The sequence below is a fragment of the Schistocerca cancellata genome, chromosome 4 (assembly GCF_023864275.1).
Source record: "Schistocerca cancellata isolate TAMUIC-IGC-003103 chromosome 4, iqSchCanc2.1, whole genome shotgun sequence".
Lineage (NCBI taxonomy): Eukaryota > Metazoa > Arthropoda > Insecta > Orthoptera > Acrididae > Schistocerca > Schistocerca cancellata.
In genome coordinates, this window is record NC_064629.1 from 165,347,265 (window position 1) to 165,369,501 (window position 22,237).

At 42.8% G+C, this 22,237-nt stretch overlaps 1 protein-coding gene across 1 annotated transcript in view; it reads left to right on the forward strand.

Moving 5' to 3' along the window:
* The first annotated feature begins 4,844 nt into the window (after positions 1-4,844).
* The window catches only part of LOC126183440 (uncharacterized), a 79,996-nt gene continuing 62,603 nt past the window's right edge, over positions 4,845-22,237 (forward strand). The window contains exon 1 of the mRNA XM_049925427.1: positions 4,845-4,903. Coding sequence (XP_049781384.1) covers positions 4,847-4,903 — 57 coding nt within the window. The 5' untranslated portion in view covers positions 4,845-4,846. The remainder of the gene's footprint in view (positions 4,904-22,237) is intronic.

The window sequence follows — 22,237 nt, forward strand, 5'->3', positions numbered from 1 at the left end:
CTGTCAATGGGAAGCAAGTATGCCGGTCACGCCTTCACAGGATTCACCTCGCAGACAATCCGTTGTGTGTCGCTTGTGATGTATTCAGAGAAGCATCATCTGGTGCGCAAATCAGCAAGTGGTGTGTGATTACTGGTGCGACAGGTGTTGTTCCTAATTACCCGTACGTACGACTTCTCATCAGATACGTACTCAACTGCTGCTCTTTCCGGATGCGAGATACTTCCCGCAAGCTAAGACGACCTCTATGAAGCGGATTTGTGGACACCCAGCTCACTACTCGTTTGCTGATGGCGAGAAGAGTATCCTTGATGTTTGGTAGTTCCTTAATGAACGTCATTGTGCAGTTGTCCGCAATCCAAAATGCAGACAATTTTTCTCCAATTTCCTTTGCAGTGTCTTCCTTAAACCGCCCCAGAGTTGGGGTGCTCCTGTCATGAAGAGTTGATCCCCTTGGAATCGATATATTCTCTGATCATCGGAACGTTCTTCTCGGAAAAACTATACGTTGATTGTCTCGTCTTGCAGCGCCCTTCTCCTCGAGACGCCGATTTCCTGCTATTCTCGGTAGTATTAATGTTAATTAAAAAACAGGAAAATAAATAAATAAACAATTGATGTTCATTGTACCTCCACGCCACGTTCCCTACGTTTTGCTTTGTTCCCGGAGGGTGGGAACAGTGGGAACAGGACACTGTAGCCAGGTTGCGACCCCTGCCCACTTTGCCTCCACCACTCCATTTGAGCACCAGGAAGGTTCCTATGGATAAAAAAAAATATTAAGTGAAATTCTGTAAATTTTTTATTTTTAAATCATTATCGAATGACTTTGATTATTATTTTTATTCAGGTAACTGGATTAAATCCAATTTTTTTCAAGTTTCTATTCCTTTGTCTCATGATTTTAATCACCGTATAACTTTTTCTGTTGCTCTGATCTTTTCCTATGTTTCCTTATCCACCTGTAGTGTTTTTGCAAGTGATTTTAATTATTTCCATCCATTAGCTCCGATTCAGTTACTTCCGTTTCTGCATTTATATTTTCAAATGGTTGAAATGGCTCTGAGCACTATGGGACTTAACATCGGAGGTCATCAGTCCTCTAGAACTCAGAACTACTTAAACCTAACTAACCTAAGGACATCACACACATCCATGCCCGAGGCAGGATTCTAACCTGTGACCGTAGCGGTCGCGCGGTTCCAGACTGAAGCGCCTAGAACCGCTCGGCCACTCCGGCCAGCTTCTATATTTTCGATCATGGTATTGCAGTCATTATTCATTATCTCTGTACTTCATTTTCCTTAAATTTTTGCTTTACGCATAATTCGTACTTTCGTTTAAATCTTCATCTGCGTTATTTTGTCCATAGTGCAATAAGAATTTATGTAGTAAATGTTTGTATGACGATTACTATCCAAGAAAATGTACATCTTGTAGCGAAAATTACATTTTGACGTCATTCCATGTATAAACAGGTTATCTTGTCTTTTGCTTTATAACCGATAAATCGGCATTTCCTTTAAATATTATGATAGATAAATGAAAATAATTATATAATTAAATTCACACTCACGAAGAGACCACCTGGATAAAGAATGATGGGAAGAAGAAATTAGAGGAATTGAAAAAGTTAATACGGTGATTAAAATGACGCGAGAAAGGAATTGCAATAAAAATTACATTAAAACCCTGTAATTGATTAAAAATGATGATCGAAGTCATTTCGATGAAGATTTAAAAATAAAGAAAATTTTAGTACCTGAGGAGATCCGAACACACAATCATTTGTGTTTTTGACTTGTTCAGGTTACGTAACCTGTCCTTACAATTTATCTCTTTTAAACCTGTAGAGCGTCAAGCGAAATTCCAAAATTTTTTTCGACGTTTATTTGCGAACGAGGGCCCACCAGGATGAATGATTGCAGGGTGCGATACGTGGGACATTAACCCCTTAGCTTACAATGTCATGTGACAGACGTAGCGCGCCGACCTGGCCAAACATCAACTAGACGTATCAGAGACGTGGTACGTTTACCTCGCCGAACAAGCCGGCCGAGCGGTTCTAGGCGCTACACTCTGGAACCGCGCGACCGCTACGGTCGCAGGTTCGAATCCTGCCTCGGGATGGATGTGTGTGATGTCCTTAGGTTAGTTAGGTTTAAGTAGTTCTAAGTTCTAGGGGACTGATGACCACAGCAGTTAAGTCCTATAGTGCTCAGAGCCATTTGTACTCGCCGAACAAGCGCATGTAGTGTGAGAGACGGCCTCGGTCAGCCGCGCCAAATGTAAACAAAGCGTCTCTGCCACGTTGCGCAGCTGATCGAGTACACGCGGCATACACGAAGTGTTCTTCGCCGCATTCGGACCTGCCGACATTACAAAAATACTTTCACAATTTTCCCGACGTTTAGCAAACGTGTTCATAAGGAAAGGGAGACATGTGATGGCATAGCCAACAATGATTTTGCAGGATATTTTGACAGCGGCAGTGACAGTGTATGAAAACGGTGTAAGCGGCTGGTGACTGAAGATGGTACTGACGAAGAAGAGCAAACCTACCAGCAACAATCAGAGCCGTGGATGTGGCAAAAGGAAGACAATGAACCAACAATCTGGACGAATACGGAAATTCCCGGAATAAAGGAAGCAGCTTTACAGCACGTGAGTACAAACATAAGAGAATTAGACGTTTTCTATGTAATATTCAATAGTACATTTTGGGAAAACATCGTAACTGAGACGGATAGATATGCACAAGACGTACTCAACAATGAACAGAAGAGACGAAAAATAGACCAAAAGTGGTCTCCTATCGGCTGTAATGAAATAAAGGGCATACTCTACATTTAGATAACCGGTTTTCTTCACCGAAACTTTTCAAAACTCTCCTCACCAATAAAACTAATGTGATTGGAACAGTGTGCTCAAACAGAAAAAATATGCCCACAGACTTCTTGAAGGCAAAATTAAAGAAGGGAGAATATACAGTGAGGAGTTGTAATGGAATATTGGGACTAAAATGGAAAGATAAACGAGACATTTACATGCTTTCTACAAAACATTCAACAGCAAAAATGATTGCCACAGACACACCTCTCCGCAATGTGTCGTGGAAAAGGAAATGTGTCGTCGAATACAATAGAGGCATGATTGGAATTGATCGCCAAGATCAGATGCTCGCATGCTTTCCTGTGATGAGAAAATCTATGAAAGGATACCGCAAGATATTCTTTTACCTATTTGATGTTGCTTTATTTAACACATTTTGTATCACAAAATACATTGCGGCAAACGACAGAGCTACAAAGAATATAGGATTCACATTGCAGAATCATTACAATGAAATGAACACCTTTAGCTGCTTACAGGCGTTGACATACGTCAACGGGGACAGATGAAAATGTGTGCCCCGACCGGGACTCGGTCCGAAAGAACAGATACCATCTTAGTATATATATATATATATATATATATATATATATATATATATATATATATATATATATATATATATATATATATACCAGAATCATTGTTGAAAACTACACCTCTCCCGGAATATAATCGGAAGGGACGATTAGCATCCGGCGATATACCACAAAGACTGCACGCGCAACATTGAGCACATTTTACGAAACATATTGATCCAACACCATCAAAAGTAAATTCTGCGAGAGCTTGTGTAGTGTGCAGAAAGCATAAACGACGCAGTGAAACAACGTGAGAATGCAAAAAGTGCAGGGTTACATGTGCCAGATTGTTTTTAACGACATCATACAATCGAAGACCGTTAAATTCGTGTACATGTCATTGTGAAGACGTTGCGTTTAAAAATATGTTGGCCAACGTACTAACGTAACAGGTCCCAGAATGTTTTGAACAAAATATTATACAGTCTTAGATCTGTGCATTGCTGTGAGTATTATTATTAAGATGTATTTCATCAATTTATGTTTGCTTATAAAGGGAAATAAAACGTTTGTGAATATACCGTTGCGTTTGAGAGAATGACTGTTTCCTTTCCAATGGGCAACTAATCGTCATTATTTATGATACCTGTAGAAATGTCACGTTACTGGTATCTCACACACGTACTTACAAATCCCGAGAGCGTCTGCACGACTTCGGAGCCGGCCGCGGTGGCCGATCGGTTCTAGCCGCTTCAGTCCGGAACTGCGCGACAGCTACGGTCGCAGGCTCGAATCCTGCCTCGGGCATGGATGTGTGTGATGTCCTTAGGTTAGTTAGGTTTAAGTAGTTCTAAGTTCTAGGGGACTGATGACCTCATATGTTAAGTCCCATAGTGCTCAGAGCCATTTGAACCATTTGAACGACTTCGGACGCCACCAGGCGTAGCGCACCGCAGCCTTAGCGTGTGCTGGCGCCGGGAATCGTAAGGCGCATCCGTACCTTGCAGCCACTTACGGCTCACGCTAACGGAACTTAAATCGTAAGGCAAAGGGTTAACCTATAATACCGTACAGATGGTTTTAAAAAGCCGATTCAACTTCTGGGGACGTCTCCTTCTAAGTGATCTCTCATTGTATACGCGCAATAATTAAAATTTCGTTATTTGTTGTCCTTCTCGGTTTTGGACATTTAATGACCAGAGGTGTAATATCCAAGTGCGTGGCGACTGGGCAGGAGGTGCTGTCCACCCTAAGTGACCAGTGGCCTGCTGGAGGCACTCAGCAGCTCCACAGCTCCCGGAAGGCTGCAGCCAGGGGCGCGTTTCGTCATGTAGGCCGCAGGAGCAAAGCTGGAGGCAGCGGCGGAGCGGAGAAAGTGGGGCCGAGTTGATTTAACCGGCGTGCGGCGCGCCCCGCCGACACTCACCTGCAGCATGCGGCCCGCGCTCCTACTCCTGGTCGTCGCAGCCGCCACCGCCGCCACCATCCAGGTGACCCAAACCTTCTGCTCTCGTGTCGACACTGCTTAGCGGAGCCAATTTTGCTCACTTTATCATAAATTTTGGGGCCTTCTCGTGGTCCCAACTTTACTTTCAGCCGTTCTTTTGCTGATATCTAATTTAATACCGTTCACTTTTATTCTTGATACGTGTATGTAGTGATGATCGGTTTGTGATACGTGTTAAAAATACGGTGCCTCAACATTTAAATGCTGGCTTGATGAATCTCATGAGCTCGTTACTATGTGGTTGGTTGGTTGTTTCTGGGGAAGGAGACCAGACAGCGAGGTCATAGGTCTCATCAGATTAGGGAAGGACGGGGAAGGAAGTCGGCCGTGCCCTTTGAAAGGAACCATCCCGGCATTTGCCTGGAGCGATTTAGAGAAATCACGGAAAACCTAAATCAGGATGGCCGGACGCGGGATTGAACCGTCGTCCTCCCGAATGCGAGTCCAGTGTCTAACCACTGCGCCACCTCGCCCGGTCGTTACTATGTGAAAACATGTTTACTGAGTATACAAAATCTCCACATTTTCCACACCCTGTCCTTAGATATTAGTCGATATTCCTATCTCGCTTAATATTTACCGCTTACCACAATTTGTAACGAAACGTCCAGTAAATATAGACACACACACACAAACTGTATTCCACGTGTACGTAAGCTTTATTGACTCTTATTTTCAGCGCATTATAACTCAAACCTACTTTAAAAATGAAACTGCTGCTCGGAATAAACTGCGCCAAGTGTCACGAAATGGCGTTAATGAAGGTCATGATTCATTTAAGGTTATGTAGTTTGTAGGAAATGGGACACAAATTCAGACCAATTTTTTTTAAACAGTCTCAGGTGTCTCGTTGAATCATTCTCGCTGATGACACGCAGCTCTAGGCGAACTGTAGATTTCTCCGTCCACCTTGGGTCCAGATGATGATGTGATGTGTTCCTTTCGCGCTCTACTAATTTATCACAATGTTGACTAACACAATATTACCGCATATCACTCTGAGATGTAAATAGTGAGGATGAGCTAACTCCGTTGATGTGTAGGGGTTGTAGGTGTCATTAAGTTCCATATTCTCGTGGATGGGATATCATTGAATCGATCCTTTGAGTTCATTCCGTCATATGTTCGTTTTGCAGTAACCACAAGGTAACGTATGTATGCTAACACAGAGGCTCGCCGCTACTTCGGTTACAAGTGACACTACTCGTGATATAATGAATTGCCTAGGCAGCGATTACGACGATGACGGCGACGTACGGCAAGCAGCTGCCTCTTCTACATGTGCAGCCAGTTCTGGTTACGGAAGACATATTTTAAACTTCCTCACGGGCCATCTCTTCTGCGACTCGAGAATGATGGAGATTTTCGCGGTGTTGCCGTCGAGAACCATAACTCAGTGCCACACACTGTCTCATATGTTACTTGTAATGAAAAGAACTGTGTGATCACCAATCCATCTTGTACTTCTTTAGCGATGTTCTTACGACGTAAATCTGAGAACACGATATACCGAGGACAGATTATTAGAGATAATTAGCAATGATCGGTTGCACTACCTAACGAGTCTGCTTTTGAAGAATACAAACAACTATGGCCAGTCGAAATGTGGTTTACAACGTCATAGGCCCCTCCGTAATTTGTGTTCAGAATGGCCCAGCTATCATGTGCTTTAACGCAATCATATCTACTGTATATTAAACAACTTGAACTGTTCGCGTTGCAGCGAGATTCTCGTTAATATGGGGCGTGTCGAAACATCTGTGGAGATGAACATTGTAGAATCAAGTGCAACCATTTAGCCAGAAAACTCATTGCGCCAAATGTAAATGAACATAGCTGACAAAATAGTTTGAAACTCATAGAAACTTCAGTACAGTTACATGCAAGAGAACTGCTTACTTTATCTTACGAAATTATGACTGCTTAAAAATACATGTCGCTCGTTTTCTTAAATTTCTTGCCAGAATAGTTTTCTAGTTTACCATATGGTTTAATCACTGTGAGATGATTTCCAGACAATTGTTTGGTTTACACGCTCATGTGGATTACGATTCACGCCTTGCTCTCGGCTGATAACGATCATGTGTCTTCCCAAGCCAACGTAACCTTACAAAACACATTATTCCTTGATCACCACACAAAATTCGCATCGTTATCGTCTAAATAACAATCTCTAGCTGATTGCTATTATCACCCTAACCTTCACTGGAGTTAACTGTAACTGTAACAGATGAGAAACATTAGAACAGACGATATGTATCGCACGTACGCACATCGATAGTATAATAAGCATTTGTTTGAATTGCGCAACTGTCGGTATCTGCTATCCTGAACTCAATGTATTTGCATCATTTATCGAGTTTTGAAGATGATACGTCGGGACTGAAATTTCAATACAAAGTTTGAACTAGGTAGATTTAATTGTCAAGACGTGCTGAATGAATGTAAAGAAAATTTCGACACTTGATTACACTGTAATTACAATACTCTTTAAAACTGATGGCTCTGTTAAAAAAAAGCATCATATTTAAACATTGGCCATAACGTATAGAGGTTTTTCAGTAAAGCAACAACCAGGACAGAGTCAACTGAAGACAATGTCCACCTGTTATCCTTCAGTTGTCCTGCGTCTGGATTTTGTAACTTTCATAGTCTCGAATGCAGAACGTAAAAGTAACGTGGCTACTTCCCCAAACTGAAATTTATCTGTTTTTTTTTTCACCGGAACAGGTATTAGTCAGAATTAGATACATGTATTCGGATTTTAATACAAAGTCGATTATAAAAATGTACATCGCTAAAAAAGTTACTTTCTCATCCCTGAGGAATTACGATGAAATTCTTTTGCACTTACCTTCAAAGGGTTTACAATTTTGAAAGGACATAATGTTTAGACAATGCAAAACTAACGACAAATCATTACATTGCTATTTTATACCACCTCATTCCTATAACTATGCAAAACTTCTGCTGTTACAGCTTCTGTGCAATGACATTAGATGTAAATTAACAAAGACAAGTGACTTCAGACGTTTATTTCATCGTCATACTTACGAGCGGAAATAATAAGTGACCGTTACACGAAATCATGGCTCCAACATTGAGGCAAGCGGGCAGGTCGTAGTCTCAAGTGGTCTGACGGTCAGGTAATAATCTATGAGTTGCAGGTTAACTGTAACTGCAAAATATAGACATTATGTTGATAAATTCTGTAAAACAAATGTAGCCATCCATTACTGCCTTAACGTTCAGGAGCCATTGTGAGTCGGCAATTATTTGGTTTGTTAATCATTAAAAGAATCTGGTAGTTAACTTGACACTGACTCTTGGTATTCTCAAACTACGATTGTGTCTTTTGTAACAAGAGTAGTCTCTGCACCGACGAATAAGAAACGTGATGTTTTGTTGTCTAGCACGTAAAAACCGCTTGAACAGAACCAAAGAGACCTAGCTAGTTTGAATACTCGGAGTGGAAGAAATCTTCGTAGCCGATACTCGGTCATCGGACAAATTAGATCTGATGGCGCTCAACTTCTGATCACTGAACTGTGCGCTACTGTGCTGGCTTGAACTGCAAACCTCTCCGGAGTTTCTTACGTGGTCGTGTGTGACTAGGACCTCCCGTCGGGGAGACCGTTCGCCGGGTGCAAGTCTTTCGATTTGACGCCACTTCAGCGACTTGCGCGTCGACGGGGATGAAATGATAATGATTAGGACAACACAACACCCAGTCCCTGAGCGGAGAAAATCTCCGATCCAGCCGGGAATCGAACCCGGGCCGTTAGGTATGACATTCCGTCACGCTGACCACTCAACTACCAGGGGCGGAGTTAATTTTAGGTAATAAACTGCCTTCAAGCCACTGTTATTCAGAAAAAGATGGACTATAGGGCAGCCAAAACAGTTTCGAGAAATTTACCCAGCCGGGAATCGAAACCGAGCCCTTAGGATTGCTATTCTGTCGCGCTGCCCACTCAGCTACCGGGGGCGGACTCTTACGTGGTGAGAGCATGTCACACTGTTGATATCGAGATCGGGAAGGAGACGTTAATACCGCTGATTCGATAGGATTAGGGTATGTGCCGGCACCAGTTTCTACCACCTCCCTACGTTCCATTCCATACAAACACCCGTCTGGTTAGTTCAGCACGTTAACGCGCCTCTTTCGGGATACGGGGAGCCGACTCTGACCCGAATCGAATCCTCCTCGCGGATTAGCGACGGGGGCTGTTAAGCCGGCTTGCCTGGACGTGGTACTGAGGCGGTTTCCCACATCCAAGTAGATAAATACCGGGCTGGTTTCCACGCCCCGCCTCAGATACACTCTATGCAAAGATGTAGAAAACGTTTTTAGCATGGATAGGGACTGCAACTGCTGTGTTCGGATGCAGGCTGAGTTGGCATCCCTTCGCTCCCAGCTTCAGGCAGTGTTGGCTTCGGTCACACAGCCTGAGGCTGTTGCCAATGGGCATTACCGTGGGGGTCCGGATGGGGGTTTGTCGGGGACGGCCAGCTCGTCCCACGCATCCCCCGATCGGGCTACAACTGTGGTTGCCCGGGATACTGCCCACATTGAGGCTGATCCCTCACCTGTGGTAGAGTGGGAGGTCGTCTCAAGGTGTGGCAGGGGGCGAAAGACATTCCGGAGGGCTGAACGGAAGGCCTCTCCAGTTTGTCTGACGAACCGGTTTCAGGCTCTGTCTCAGGCTGATACTGATCTTCGGCCTGACATGGCTGCCTGTCCTGTTCCAGAGTTTGCCCCTCAGTCTGCAAGATCCGGGCGGTCGCAGAGGGTGGGCTTACTGGTAGTTGGGAGCTCCAATGTCAGGCGCGTAATGGGGCCCCTTAGGGATATGGCAGCAAGGGAGGGGAAGAAGACCAAAGTGCACTCCGTGTGCATACCGGGGGGAGTCATTCCAGATGTGGAAAGGGTCCTTCCGGATGCCATGAAGGGTACAGGGTGCACCCATCTGCAGGTGGTCGCTCATGTCGGCACCAATGATGTGTGTCGCTATGGATCGGAGGAAATCCTCTCTGGCTTCCGGCGGCTATCTGATTTGGTGAAGACTGCCAGTCTCGCTAGCGGGATGAAAGCAGAGCTCACCATCTGCAGCATCGTCGACAGGACTGACTGCGGACCTTTGGTACAGAGCCGAGTGGAGGGTCTGAATCAGAGGCTGAGACGGTTCTGCGACCTTGTGGGCTGCAGATTCCTCGACTTGCGCCATAGGGTGGTGGGGTTTCGGGTTCCGCTGGATAGGTCAGGAGTCCACTACACGCAACAAGCGGCTACACGGGTAGCAGAGGTTGTGTGGCGTGGGCTGGGCGGTTTTTTAGGTTAGATGGCCTCGGGCAAGTACAGAAAGGGCAACAGCCTCAACGGGTGCGGGGCAAAGTCAGGACATGTGGGGACCAAGCAGCAATCGGTATTGTAATTGTAAACTGTCGAAGCTGCGTTGGTAAAGTACCGGAACTTCAAGCGCTGATAGAAAGCACCGAAGCTGAAATCTTTATAGGTACAGAAAGCTGGCTGAAGCCAGAGATAAATTCTGCCGAAATTTTTACAAACGTACAGACGGTGTTTAGAAAGGATAGATTGCATGCCACCGGTGGTGGAGTGTTCGTCGCTGTTAGTAGTAGTTTATCCTGTAGTGAAGTAGAAGTGGATAGTTCCTGTGAATTATTATGGGTGGAGGTTACACTCAACAACCGAGCTAGGTTAATAATTGGCTCCTTTTACCGACCCCCCGACTCAGCAGCATTAGTGGCAGAACAACTGAGAGAAAATTTGGAATATATTTCACATAAATTTTCTCAGCATGTTATAGTCTTAGGTGGAGATTTCAATTTACCAGATATAGACTGGGACATTCAGATGTTTAGGACGGGTGGTAGGGACAGAGCATCGAGTGACATTATACTGAGTGCACTATCCGAAAATTACCTCGAGCAATTAAACAGAGAACCGACTCGTGGAGATAACATCTTGGACCTACTGGTAACAAACAGACCCGAACTTTTCGACTCTGTAAGTGCAGAACAGGGAATCAGTGATCATAAGGCCGTTGTAGCATCCCTGAATTTGGAAGTTAATAGGAATATAAAAAAAGGGCGGAAGGTTTATCTGTTTAGCAAGAGTAATAGAAGGCAGATTTCAGAATACCTAACAGATCAAAACGAAAATTTCTGTTCCGACACTGACAATGTTGAGTGTTTATGGAAAAAGTTCAAGGCAATCGTAAAATGCGTTTTAGACAGGTACGTGCCGAGTAAAACTGTGAGGGATGGGAAAAACCCACCGTGGTACAACAACAAAGTTAGGAAACTACTGCGAAAGCAAAGAGAGCTTCACTGCAAGTTTAAACGCAGCCAAAACCTCTCAGACAAACAGAAGCTAAACGATGTCAAAGTTAGCGTAAGGAGGGCTATGCGTGAAGCGTTCAGTGAATTCGAAAGTAAAATTCTATGTACCGACTTGACAGAAAATCCTAGGAAGTTCTGGTCTTACGTTAAATCAGTAAGTGGCTCGAAACAGCATATCCAGACACTCCGGGATGATGATGGCATTGAAACAGAGGATGACAAGCGTAAAGCTGAAATACTAAACACCTTTTTCCAAAGCTGTTTCACAGAGGAAGACCGCACTGCAGTTCCTTCTCTAAATCCTCGCACAAACGAAAAAATGGCTGACATCGAAATAAGTGTCCAAGGAATAGAAAAGCAACTGGAATCACTCAACAGAGGAAAGTCCACTGGACCTGACGGGATACCAATTCGATTCTACACAGAGTACGCGAAAGAACTTGCCCCCCTTCTAACAGCCGTGTACCGCAAGTCTCTAGAGGCACGGAAGGTTCCAAATGATTGGAAAAGAGCACAGGTAGTCCCAGTCTTCAAGAAGGGTCGTCGAGCAGATGCGCAAAACTATAGACCTATATCTCTGACGTCGATCTGTTGTAGAATTTTAGAACATGTTTTTTGCTCGAATATCATGTCGTTCTTGGAAACTCAGAATCTACTATGTAGGAATCAACATGGATTCCGGAAACAGCGATCGTGTGAGACCCAACTCGCTTTATTTGTTCATGAGACCCAGAAAATATTAGATACAGGCTCCCAGGTAGATGCTATTTTTCTTGACTTCCGGAAGGCGTTCGATACAGTTCCGCACTGTCGCCTGATAAACAAAGTAAGAGCCTACGGAATATCAGACCAGCTGTGTGGCTGGATTGAAGAGTTTTTAGCAAACAGAACACAGCATGTTGTTATCAACGGAGAGACGTCTACAGACGTTAAAGTAACCTCTGGTGTGCCACAGGGGAGTGTTATGGGGCCATTGCTTTTCACAATATATATAAATGACCTAGTAGATAGTGTCGGAAGTTCCATGCGGCTTTTCGCGGATGATGCTGTAGTATACAGAGAAGTTGCAGCATTAGAAAATTGTAGCGAAATGCAGGAAGATCTGCAGCGGATAGGCACTTGGTGCAGGGAGTGGCAACTGACCCTTAACATAGACAAATGTAATGTATTGCGAATACATAGAAAGAAGGATCCTTTATTGTATGATTATATGATAGCGGAACAAACACTGGTAGCAGTTACTTCTGTAAAATATCTGGGAGTATGCGTGCGGAACGATTTGAAGTGGAATGATCATATAAAATTAATTGTTGGTAAGGCGGGTACCAGGTTGAGATTCATTGGGAGAGTCCTTAGAAAATGTAGTCCATCAACAAAGGAGGTGGCTTACAAAACACTCGTTCGACCTATACTTGAGTATTGCTCATCAGTGTGGGATCCGTACCAGATCGGGTTGACGGAGGAGATAGAGAAGATTCAAAGAAGAGCGGCGCGTTTCGTCACAGGGTTATTTGTTAACCGTGATAGCGTTACGGAGATGTTTAACAAACTCAAGTGGCGGACTCTGCAAGAGAGGCGCTCTGCATCGCGGTGTAGCTTGCTGTCCAGGTTTCGAGAGGGTGCGTTTCTGGATGAGGTATCGAATATATTGCTTCCCCCTACTTATACCTCCCGAGGAGATCACGAATGTAAAATTAGAGAGATTAGAGCGCGCACAGAGGCTTTCAGACAGTCGTTCTTCCCGCGAACCATACGCGACTGGAACAGGAAAGGGAGGTAATGACAGTGGCACGTAAAGTGCCCTCCGCCACACACCGTTGGGTGGCTTGCGGAGTATAAATGTAGATGTAGATGTAGATGTAGATGTTGTCACACACGCTCAAGGGATTTACTTTAGACGCAGACACGTGGGGTAAACATATTCTGTCTTCCAGGGTGAATACGAGACTGAAGACCACAGGTGTTTCTTCTCTTTAAATCCGTAATCAGCATTATTCCATACATATAACCGACTCTCACCATTCATCTACACAATACCAATAAATACTCACACTTTTGTAAGAGGTCATCATATTATTCTAAGAGAAGGACGTTCAATAGTAGTCTGCGTGACTGGCCTGAGGTCACTACGTTTTAATTTTCAAAACAATCACGGCCAGAAGTCTTTACGTAGGTTCCATTACTCACCAAGAGACACAAAAATAAATGACTTTACGTTGCATAGGACGTCCGAAACTTAACAACTTATATCTATCTCATGTATGTAAGCGACGCGTTTCACCATCGTTGACTGTGCGGCTGGTCCCGGCGGAGGGTCGAGTTCTCCCTCGGGCATGGATGTGTGTGTTTGTCCTTAGGACAATTTAGGTTAAGTAGTGTGTAAGCTTAGGGACTGATGACCTTAGCAGTTAAGTCCCATAAGATTTCACACACATCTGAACATTAACACCATCATTAATCGGAGCAGTGCTCTAGTGATTAACTTACACGTCTACGAACTTAGATGACAGGGAATCAATTCTCCGTGCAGGTAGTGTATTGTTTGTTCCCTGTTATTATATTACGATGAATTAATCGTTTAACAGTCTGGCCTCCCTCCCTAACACCTCATCTTTAAAGCATTGCAGAATTACCATCCGGTAGCCGAAGTACGACATGGCGCAAGGTGGTGACTTTTAATTTCAATATAACGGTTCCGAGCAGTCGTTGTTAGTGCGCGGCTCACGTAAAGACGCATCCACATTCATCCAAAAGAAATGTGTTCCCAATAGCGAATACGATGAGACTCCAGCTGTGAGAATTATTGGCGACATCTGAAAATTTATACCGGACCACCTGCGGTATCCAGGAACGCTTCTACGACCGATCGAAACCTCCATATGTCACCCTGTGTCAACGTCCTGCACTCGCGCAATTGCTGTGATTCCTGCACACGAAGAGACTTCCTTGTTATAGTCACGGCCTTTGCCAGCATGTAAATACTATTTGCAGTTTCTGTGTTTAACGGTCTGCTACGCAATGTCCTTCAGACAGGCATGCGTGCGTACACATGTCTGAAGGACACTACATTTTTTTTGAGTCATCGATCTTGTGACTTCTTTGATGTCACCCGCCACGAATTTCTCTCCTGTGACAACCTCTTCATCTCAGAGTAGCAATTGCAACCTTCGTCCTCAGTTATTTGCTCGATCAATCCCACTCTGTCTTCCTCTACAGTTTTTGCCCTCTACAGCTCCCTCTAGTACCATGGAAGTCGTTTCCTGATGTCTTAACAGATGCCATATCATCCTCTCCCTTCTCCTTGTCAGTATTTTCCACATATTCCTTTCCTCTCGGATTCTGCGCAGAACCTCCTCATTCCTTACCTCATCAGTCCACCTAATTTTCAACATTCGTCTGTAGCGCCACATCTGAAATGTTTCGATTCTCTTTTGTTTCGGTTTCTGCACAGTCTATGTTGCACTATCGTACGATGCTGTGCTCCAAACGTAAATTCTCAGTAGTTTCTTCCTCAAATTAAGGCATATGTTTGATACTAGTAGACTTCTCATGGCTAGGAATGACCTCTTTGCCAGTGCTAATCTGCTTTTGATATCCTCCTTGCTCCGCCCGCCACTTGTTATTTTGCTGTTTAGGTAGCAGAATTATTTAACTTCATTAACTTCGTGATCATCAATCCTGATGTTACGTTTCTCGCTGTTCTCATTTCTGCTACTTCTCATTACCTTCATCTTTCTTTGATTGCCTCTCAACACGTATTCTACACTCAGACTGTTCATTCCATTCATCAGATCATGTAATTCTTCTTCACTTTCACTCAGGATAGCAATGTCATCAGCGAATTGTATAATTAATGCCATTTCACCTTGACTTTTAATTCTACTTCTCGATCTTTGTTTTAAATCCATGATTTCTTCTCCTATGTACAGACTGAACAGTAGGGGTGAAAGGCTACATCCCTATCTTACACACTTTTTAATCAGATCACTTCGTTTTTGGTCGTTCACTCTTTCCCTCTTGGCTCTTTTACGTGTTGCGTATTAACCGTCTCTCCCTATAGCTTACCCCTATTTTTCTCAGAATTTCGAATATATTGCACCATTTCATATTGTCGGACGCTTTTTCCAGGTCGACAAATCCTATGAACGTGTCTTCATTTTTCTTTAGTCTTGCTTCCATTATCAACCGTAACGTCAGAACTGTCCCTCTGGTACCTTTATCTTTTCTTAAGCCAAGCTGATCGTCATCTAACACATCCTCAATTTTCTTTTCCATTGTTCTGTGTATTATTCTTGTAAGCAACTTGGGTGCATGATCTGTCAAGCTGAATGTGCGATAATTTTCGCACTTGTAAGCTCTTGCAGTCTTCGGAATTGTGTGGATGATTATTTCCAGAAAATCAGATGTTATTTCGCCAGACTCATACATTCTACACACCAACGTGAATAGTAGTTTTGTTACGACTTTCCCCCATGGTTTTAGAAATTCTGGTGGAATGTTATCCATCCCTTCTGCCTTATTTGATCGTAAGTCTTCCAAATCTCTCTTAAATTCTGATTCTGATACTGTTTACTCTGCGTAGTAAACAGTGACACTGCAAATAGTATAAATTCATACAACTTAAAACGTTGCAAGTTAGCTAGGACCAGATCAGCCATTAGTTCTCACGTTGTATTTTCTAATCCAGGTCGGAAAGAACGATTCACTATATATTGCTTCATTTAGTATCCTCTGACCATCTGTGTGATGCACTGTCACCGAAAAAATTAATTTATGCTAGCAATCGTGCAGATCATATTTGAGCTTCTTTGCAGTTGTTCTCACTTGATAAGGATTTTCCACTAACTTGCAGCCCTCAAGGTCGGGACGCACGTCTACGTCTACATCCATACTCTGCAGACCATTGCGAAGTGCATGGCAGAGAGTACTTCCCATATTACCATTCCGTAGGCATATGGAGCACGAGAAGAAAGATTGTTTACATGCCTCTGTGAGCGGTATAGTAAGACAAACTTTGCGTTCATGGCACGTAGGGGGGTGTAGTATATACCTAGATTCCTCATTTGATACCGTTTCATTTAACTTTATAAGTACGCTATAGCGGATCCATCTACTTCTACGAGATTACTCTATAATTCACAATTTGTTTGGCAGAGGCCTCTCAGTGTCGCTCTTCCGTGGGTCAAGTAAACCTGTAACGTTCAATATCACCGGTTAGTTCTACTCTTTGTGTCCCAAACGTTTCGCTAGCTAAGTCCTCCGTAGATGCGTTGCAGCCACTCAAAATCATTACAACGAAACATACTTGTGAAACTCATTTCCACTACTCCAGGGATCGGTGGTCCTTCCCTGTCAAAGAGCCTCTTAAGTGAGAGCTAGACGTCTAACCGATGTTAAGGACCCATTCTGCTTGTCGCGGATACCATGCACAAACAACACAGCGAATTTTTATATTCTTCTGTTTGTCATTTTTCCAAACTTTTAAGTAACGTCAGAATCGTTCACAATTCTACAGCACAAGATAAGTGAAATGCGAAAGAAAGAAAATTAGATCCCACGTTCATCAACAAAAAGTACCTACTAATACAACCCCTTCCTTTTTCATATCAAGCTTAAATGAAAGTCATCTCGCGTTTGAAGTAGTTATGTGCACTGTTCTTAGTTTTGTTGTGGTAAGGGCAGCAACTATCCTGTAGCGGAGAGTTTTGTACATGGAGGACAGTGTACCTAGTACAACATGATGGTTCTTGTTTGGCCTTATATTCTAGTGAGCTACTTTAAAATCATATGAAGAAACACTCACTAGAGATCGCTATTAAGCAGTTTGTGGCATTTTCTACTGTTTTTGTTGTTGAGAGACAAGTGTTTGGTGCAGCATTTTGAAATATTACGAGTTTTACATACGTAAGTGGTGTATAATACATTAAAGCTGTTTGGAGAATATTGTTAATTCTTCAGTTAGAACATTTTATGGTAAGTAAAATTCTGTAAATTTTTACAACTTGGTACATAACGTGTGGACGGTTAAACCCAACTTCCTCTGTCATGCGCTATCTTCTGCCTTGAAACGGAAGGTCTCCTGCCACACAACACGTTATGTTTGATATGAACTGCTTTTATTTCTTAACAGTTTTCCCCTTCGTGAAAATTGAATTTTATTCTTTGCCAATAGCTTTTATTTCAATTTTTTTAATTCTAACTAATTTATAATAATAGTTCTTCTTTATTTGATTTCACTTACCGATTGGTGATGTATAGGAGACCAATAACATAACAGAGAGACCATTAAATATAGTTTTGACAAGGTTTTCTCGATGTTACACGTCTAATTTGAGCAGAATATTTGTTTCTAGGTAAGTGACAATGTTTGTACCTTGGAACCGTTTCTTCGTTTTTGCAAAAACCTTACTTTTCCGGAGTCATTTTTGTAATTTCAGAAAAAGATTGCATCACCCATAAATTGAATTCAACCTTTTAAAAATGGAATCTAAAATTGTATTAAATCTCTATTACAGAGCTGACTAGAGGCGAAAATCTGAGAAGTGTTCCAAGACACAACACTCTCCCCTAATAACTACTGTACATTTTTTATGTGAGTGTTTAAAAATTGAAAATCCCTCTCAGTGTACTGTCTTTCTATAATAAGCTTCACTGCCTATTAACAGTCTCACTGAGCTACTAAAAGTATTTTGAATTCATTGCGTGTAGCGCAAACAGTAGCGTGCTCACAAAAGACGATTGAGCCTTTAATGACATTGGGATGACTGCGCATCCCGAAACGCACTTTCAGTTTCTACTGGGAAGGAAGTGGGTCGAGAGGAACAGGTTGGGTCGTGCACTTGCGCAGCTCAAGTCGTGAGGCTGTCACCTTACGCAACACTCCAACATCACGAAGGAAGCGACTCGTGCTGCGTCTTCAATCCCCGGTGGATATTTATTGCGTCGTGACTAGGGGGTAACAACGGCGCCGGTTCCTGAAGCGGGAAGCAGCTGCCCACTTGTAGACGCCGTTCTCAAAACTATTGGTTTGTATAGATTACCGCATTTGAATATCACGGGATCACCGCGGCTGACTAGCTGCAACGACCCCTCTACTCACTAGTGCATTAATAACGACAGACGTTCAGATGCGTAGTAGCAGGAGAATGCTTCGCGCTATCTGATCAAAAGTATCCGAACACCTATTAATAGACGTTACTATGGATTGACGAAATAAATCTCGGGTGAACAGACTGGTATAAGTGTGGATAGGACACAATATTTCGGCAATCGACCACGTTGCCATCGTCAGGTGCACTAATGTACATCAGCGCACCTGATGATGGCAACGTGGTCGATTGCCGAAATATTGTGTCCTATCCACACTCATACCAGCCTGTTCACCTGAGATTCATTTCATCATAAAATACGACTGGAGAAATTGAAGAATCACATTACTATGGGTTGTTTCCACCCTTCGCCTTTCTGACGACTAGGACTCTGCTAGGGACAATTGCAGTGAGGTCTCGGAATGCTTGTGGAGGAATGGCGTGCCAGTCTTCTGCCAGAGTCGAAAGCTAATGATGTTGGACGCTTGAGTCTTGAGCGAATTCGACGTTATAACTCATCCCGAAGGTGTTCCTTTAAGTTCAGGTCGGGACTTTCGGCAGGTTAGTCCATTTCAGTAATGTTTCTGTCCACAAACCATTGCCTCACCGATGCTGCTGTACGAAAGAATGCATTGTAATGTCCATACAAGCAGTCAACATTTCGGGACTTTTTATTTGTTTATTTATTTACACGTCGAGTTCGTTAGGACCAAATTAAGGAGCGAATCTCCAAGGTCATGGAACGCGTCAGTACAACATAAAAATTATAACAGATAAAAATAAAATGTTTATGAACCCAACAAAAGTCAAGCTATAAGTTTAAGTAAACGCAATCAACAACATAACATAAGAATCAGCTTAATTTTTCGAGGAACTTCTCAGCAGAAGAGAAGGAGTGAGTCAATAGGAAACTTTTCAGTTTCGATTTGAAACCGCGTGGATTACTGCTAAGCTTTTTGAATTCTTGTCGTAGCTTACTGAAAATGGATGTAGCAATACACTGCACACCTTTCTGCACAAGAGGTAAGAAAGTCTGATCCAAATGCAGGTTGGATTTCTGCCGAGTGTTAACTGTGAAAGCTGTTTATTCTTGGGAATAGGCTGATATCGTTAACAAGAAACGACAGTAAAGAATATATATATATTGAGAGACCAATGTCAAAATACTGAGACTAGTGAATAGGGGTCGACAAGGGGTTCGCGAACTTACACCACTTATTGCCGAACCGACTGTTTCTGAGCCAAAAATATCCTTTTAGAATGGGAAGAGCTATCCCAAAATATAGAACCATACGACATAAACGTATGAAAATAGGCAAAGCAGACTAATTTTCGTGTCGAACGATCACTTACTTCAGACACCGCCCGCATAGTAAAAATGGCAGCATTAAGTTCAAAAATGTTCAAATGTGTGTGAAATCTTATGGGACTTAACTGCTAAGGTCATCAGTCCCTAATCTAACCCACTACTTAACCTAAATTATCCTAAGGACAAACACACACACCCATGCCCGAGGGAGGACTCGAACCTCCGCCGGGACCAGCCGCACAGTCCATGACTGCAGCGCCTTAGACCGCTTTTTTTTTTTTTTTTTTTTTTTTTTTAATGTGTGCCCCGACCGAGACTGGAACCTGGGATCTCCTGCTTACATGGCAGACGATCTATCCATCTTTTATATATATATATCTCAATTTGCTCGCTTTCGTTCGTTACATCTGCTCGAGGCGGACGTCGTAAGACATCTGTTTTTGTTTGTTGTTGATCCATTAACTCAGTTTTTTTACTACAGAGGGCTGTTAACCCTCTGACCGAACACGCTGAGCTACCGTGCCGGCACCGCTTGGCTAATCCCGTGCGGCGCAGCATTAAGTCTTTGAACAAGATCCTGAAGGTGGGCTTTCCACGACAGTATACTATCTACCTGAACACCTTGAAATTTGAACTGTTCAGTTTCACTAATCATATGCCCATTCTGTGATAACTGATCATTTTATATCACATAATTTTATATATAATTTAATTTATAATATACTAATTTACGTATTTTTTTATATCTTTATATCACTATAAAATGTATTAATATCCTTCCGCATTTAGCGTTTTATTGAGCACATTAAGGGAACCATACGCTTACCACGTAAAACACCCTCGTATCATAACACCACCACCTCCTCTGTATTTCACTGCTGACAGCTAACATCATTGCAAGTAACACTCTGCAGGCAATCGTCAAACGTAATCCGCTCCACTGGATTGTCACAGGCTATAGAGTGATTCATCACTCCACATCACTCGCTCTTTATACCACCTCAAGCCTCGCTTATCATTGCCTACAGAAATGTGTAGGTTACGAGGAGCTGTTCGGTGAACTGCTGTGGCTGTTCGGAATTCACAAGTGACTTCTTCCATTGATTTTTTGCGGTTTTTTTACAGCTATCCACCGCATTGCTCGACGGACCCTGTCCGTCACTACGTTACGTCTTCCTGGTCTTAGTTTAGCTAAATTTGTTCCTTCACGTTTACACTTCACAACCATATCACGAACAGTCGATTTGGGCAGCTTTAGAAGGGCTGAAATGTTCCTGAAGAATTTCCTACTCGGGTTACACCCGACGACTATTCCCGTTTCGAAGTCACAGAGCTGTAATGGCCGACTTCTTCTGCTTTTCCGCTCACAACACCATAGTACCCTCCTCCTCTTACACGCGTGGATCCCCCTCTCTTGACATCTGGTGGTCAATTCCGCATCACATAGGGGTGCCCGGAGACGTTTGAGCAGATGGTGTATGTGTTGCACATACATAACAGTGCTGGGAGTATTGCTAGGCAGCTCTGTTGGACGACCTGAAAGGGGCTTTAGTCAGTTTCAATACAGTATGAATCAGGAGGAAAGGTACATGCTTTGAGGAATGACAGTATTGATGGTTCTGAAAAAAAAATTCAAATGAACGTACGCCCTCATCCTTACATCACATATATCTGTTTGAAAATCGTGGACATAAGTCGCATGTCCTTCACCAGCACTCATCTTACTCCATTAGATTACTGTTTGTGGAGCTGCCTTAGAGCGAAGCTACAAGCGCAAATTGGACACAAAGGAGATACTTCTTGCTCGTATTTTACATGCATGTGGTCAAGTAGAGGACCGTGCGAATAAGCTTAGATTAACAACACAGAGCTTTCTACAAGAGCATGTTTTGTGATGAAGTGTACACAGTTAAACAAAATAGTAAATCAAAATGTGTTATGTACTATCACTTGCATTTGTCCTGTTCCCAAAAGTTTTCATTAGCTTCCTCGGAAACAGTTAAGAACAACACATATGTTCAAATAAAAGTTTTTTGTTCAGAATCACTAATACTATCATGTGTCAAAACATTTAACTTTCTTTCTGACTAACCCTGAATTTTACACTATCAAGAGGAAATGCCCTTTTCGTTTCCAAGTATGAATATTTCATCCTTAAGGGACAGCATTATGAGGGCTGTGACTGTTGATCTAAAACTGTTTTATCTGTATTCCCAAGTATCTGTATGCGGTCAGTATTTATGAAAATATAGAACTCATTGAAATATGTTCTTCGTAGTTTATCGCCAGTCTGCCAAACACTTCCGTCCCCACCCCTTTCCACTGGATATGAGACTAAATCAAAGCAGAGGCTGGAATAACGTAACAGTATTGAATCTTTTGCGAATTACTTTCGGCAGTGCATCATATAATATTCGTTACATATGTTTTGTTAGGCATTACACGTTTTAGTAGCGTGTATTTCTGCATCTATATGTATAAACCGTCCAAGCCAATGTAAAGTGCTTGACGGGCTTACCTTGTCGTAATATCAGCAACTCGCTGTCCTGTTTCATTC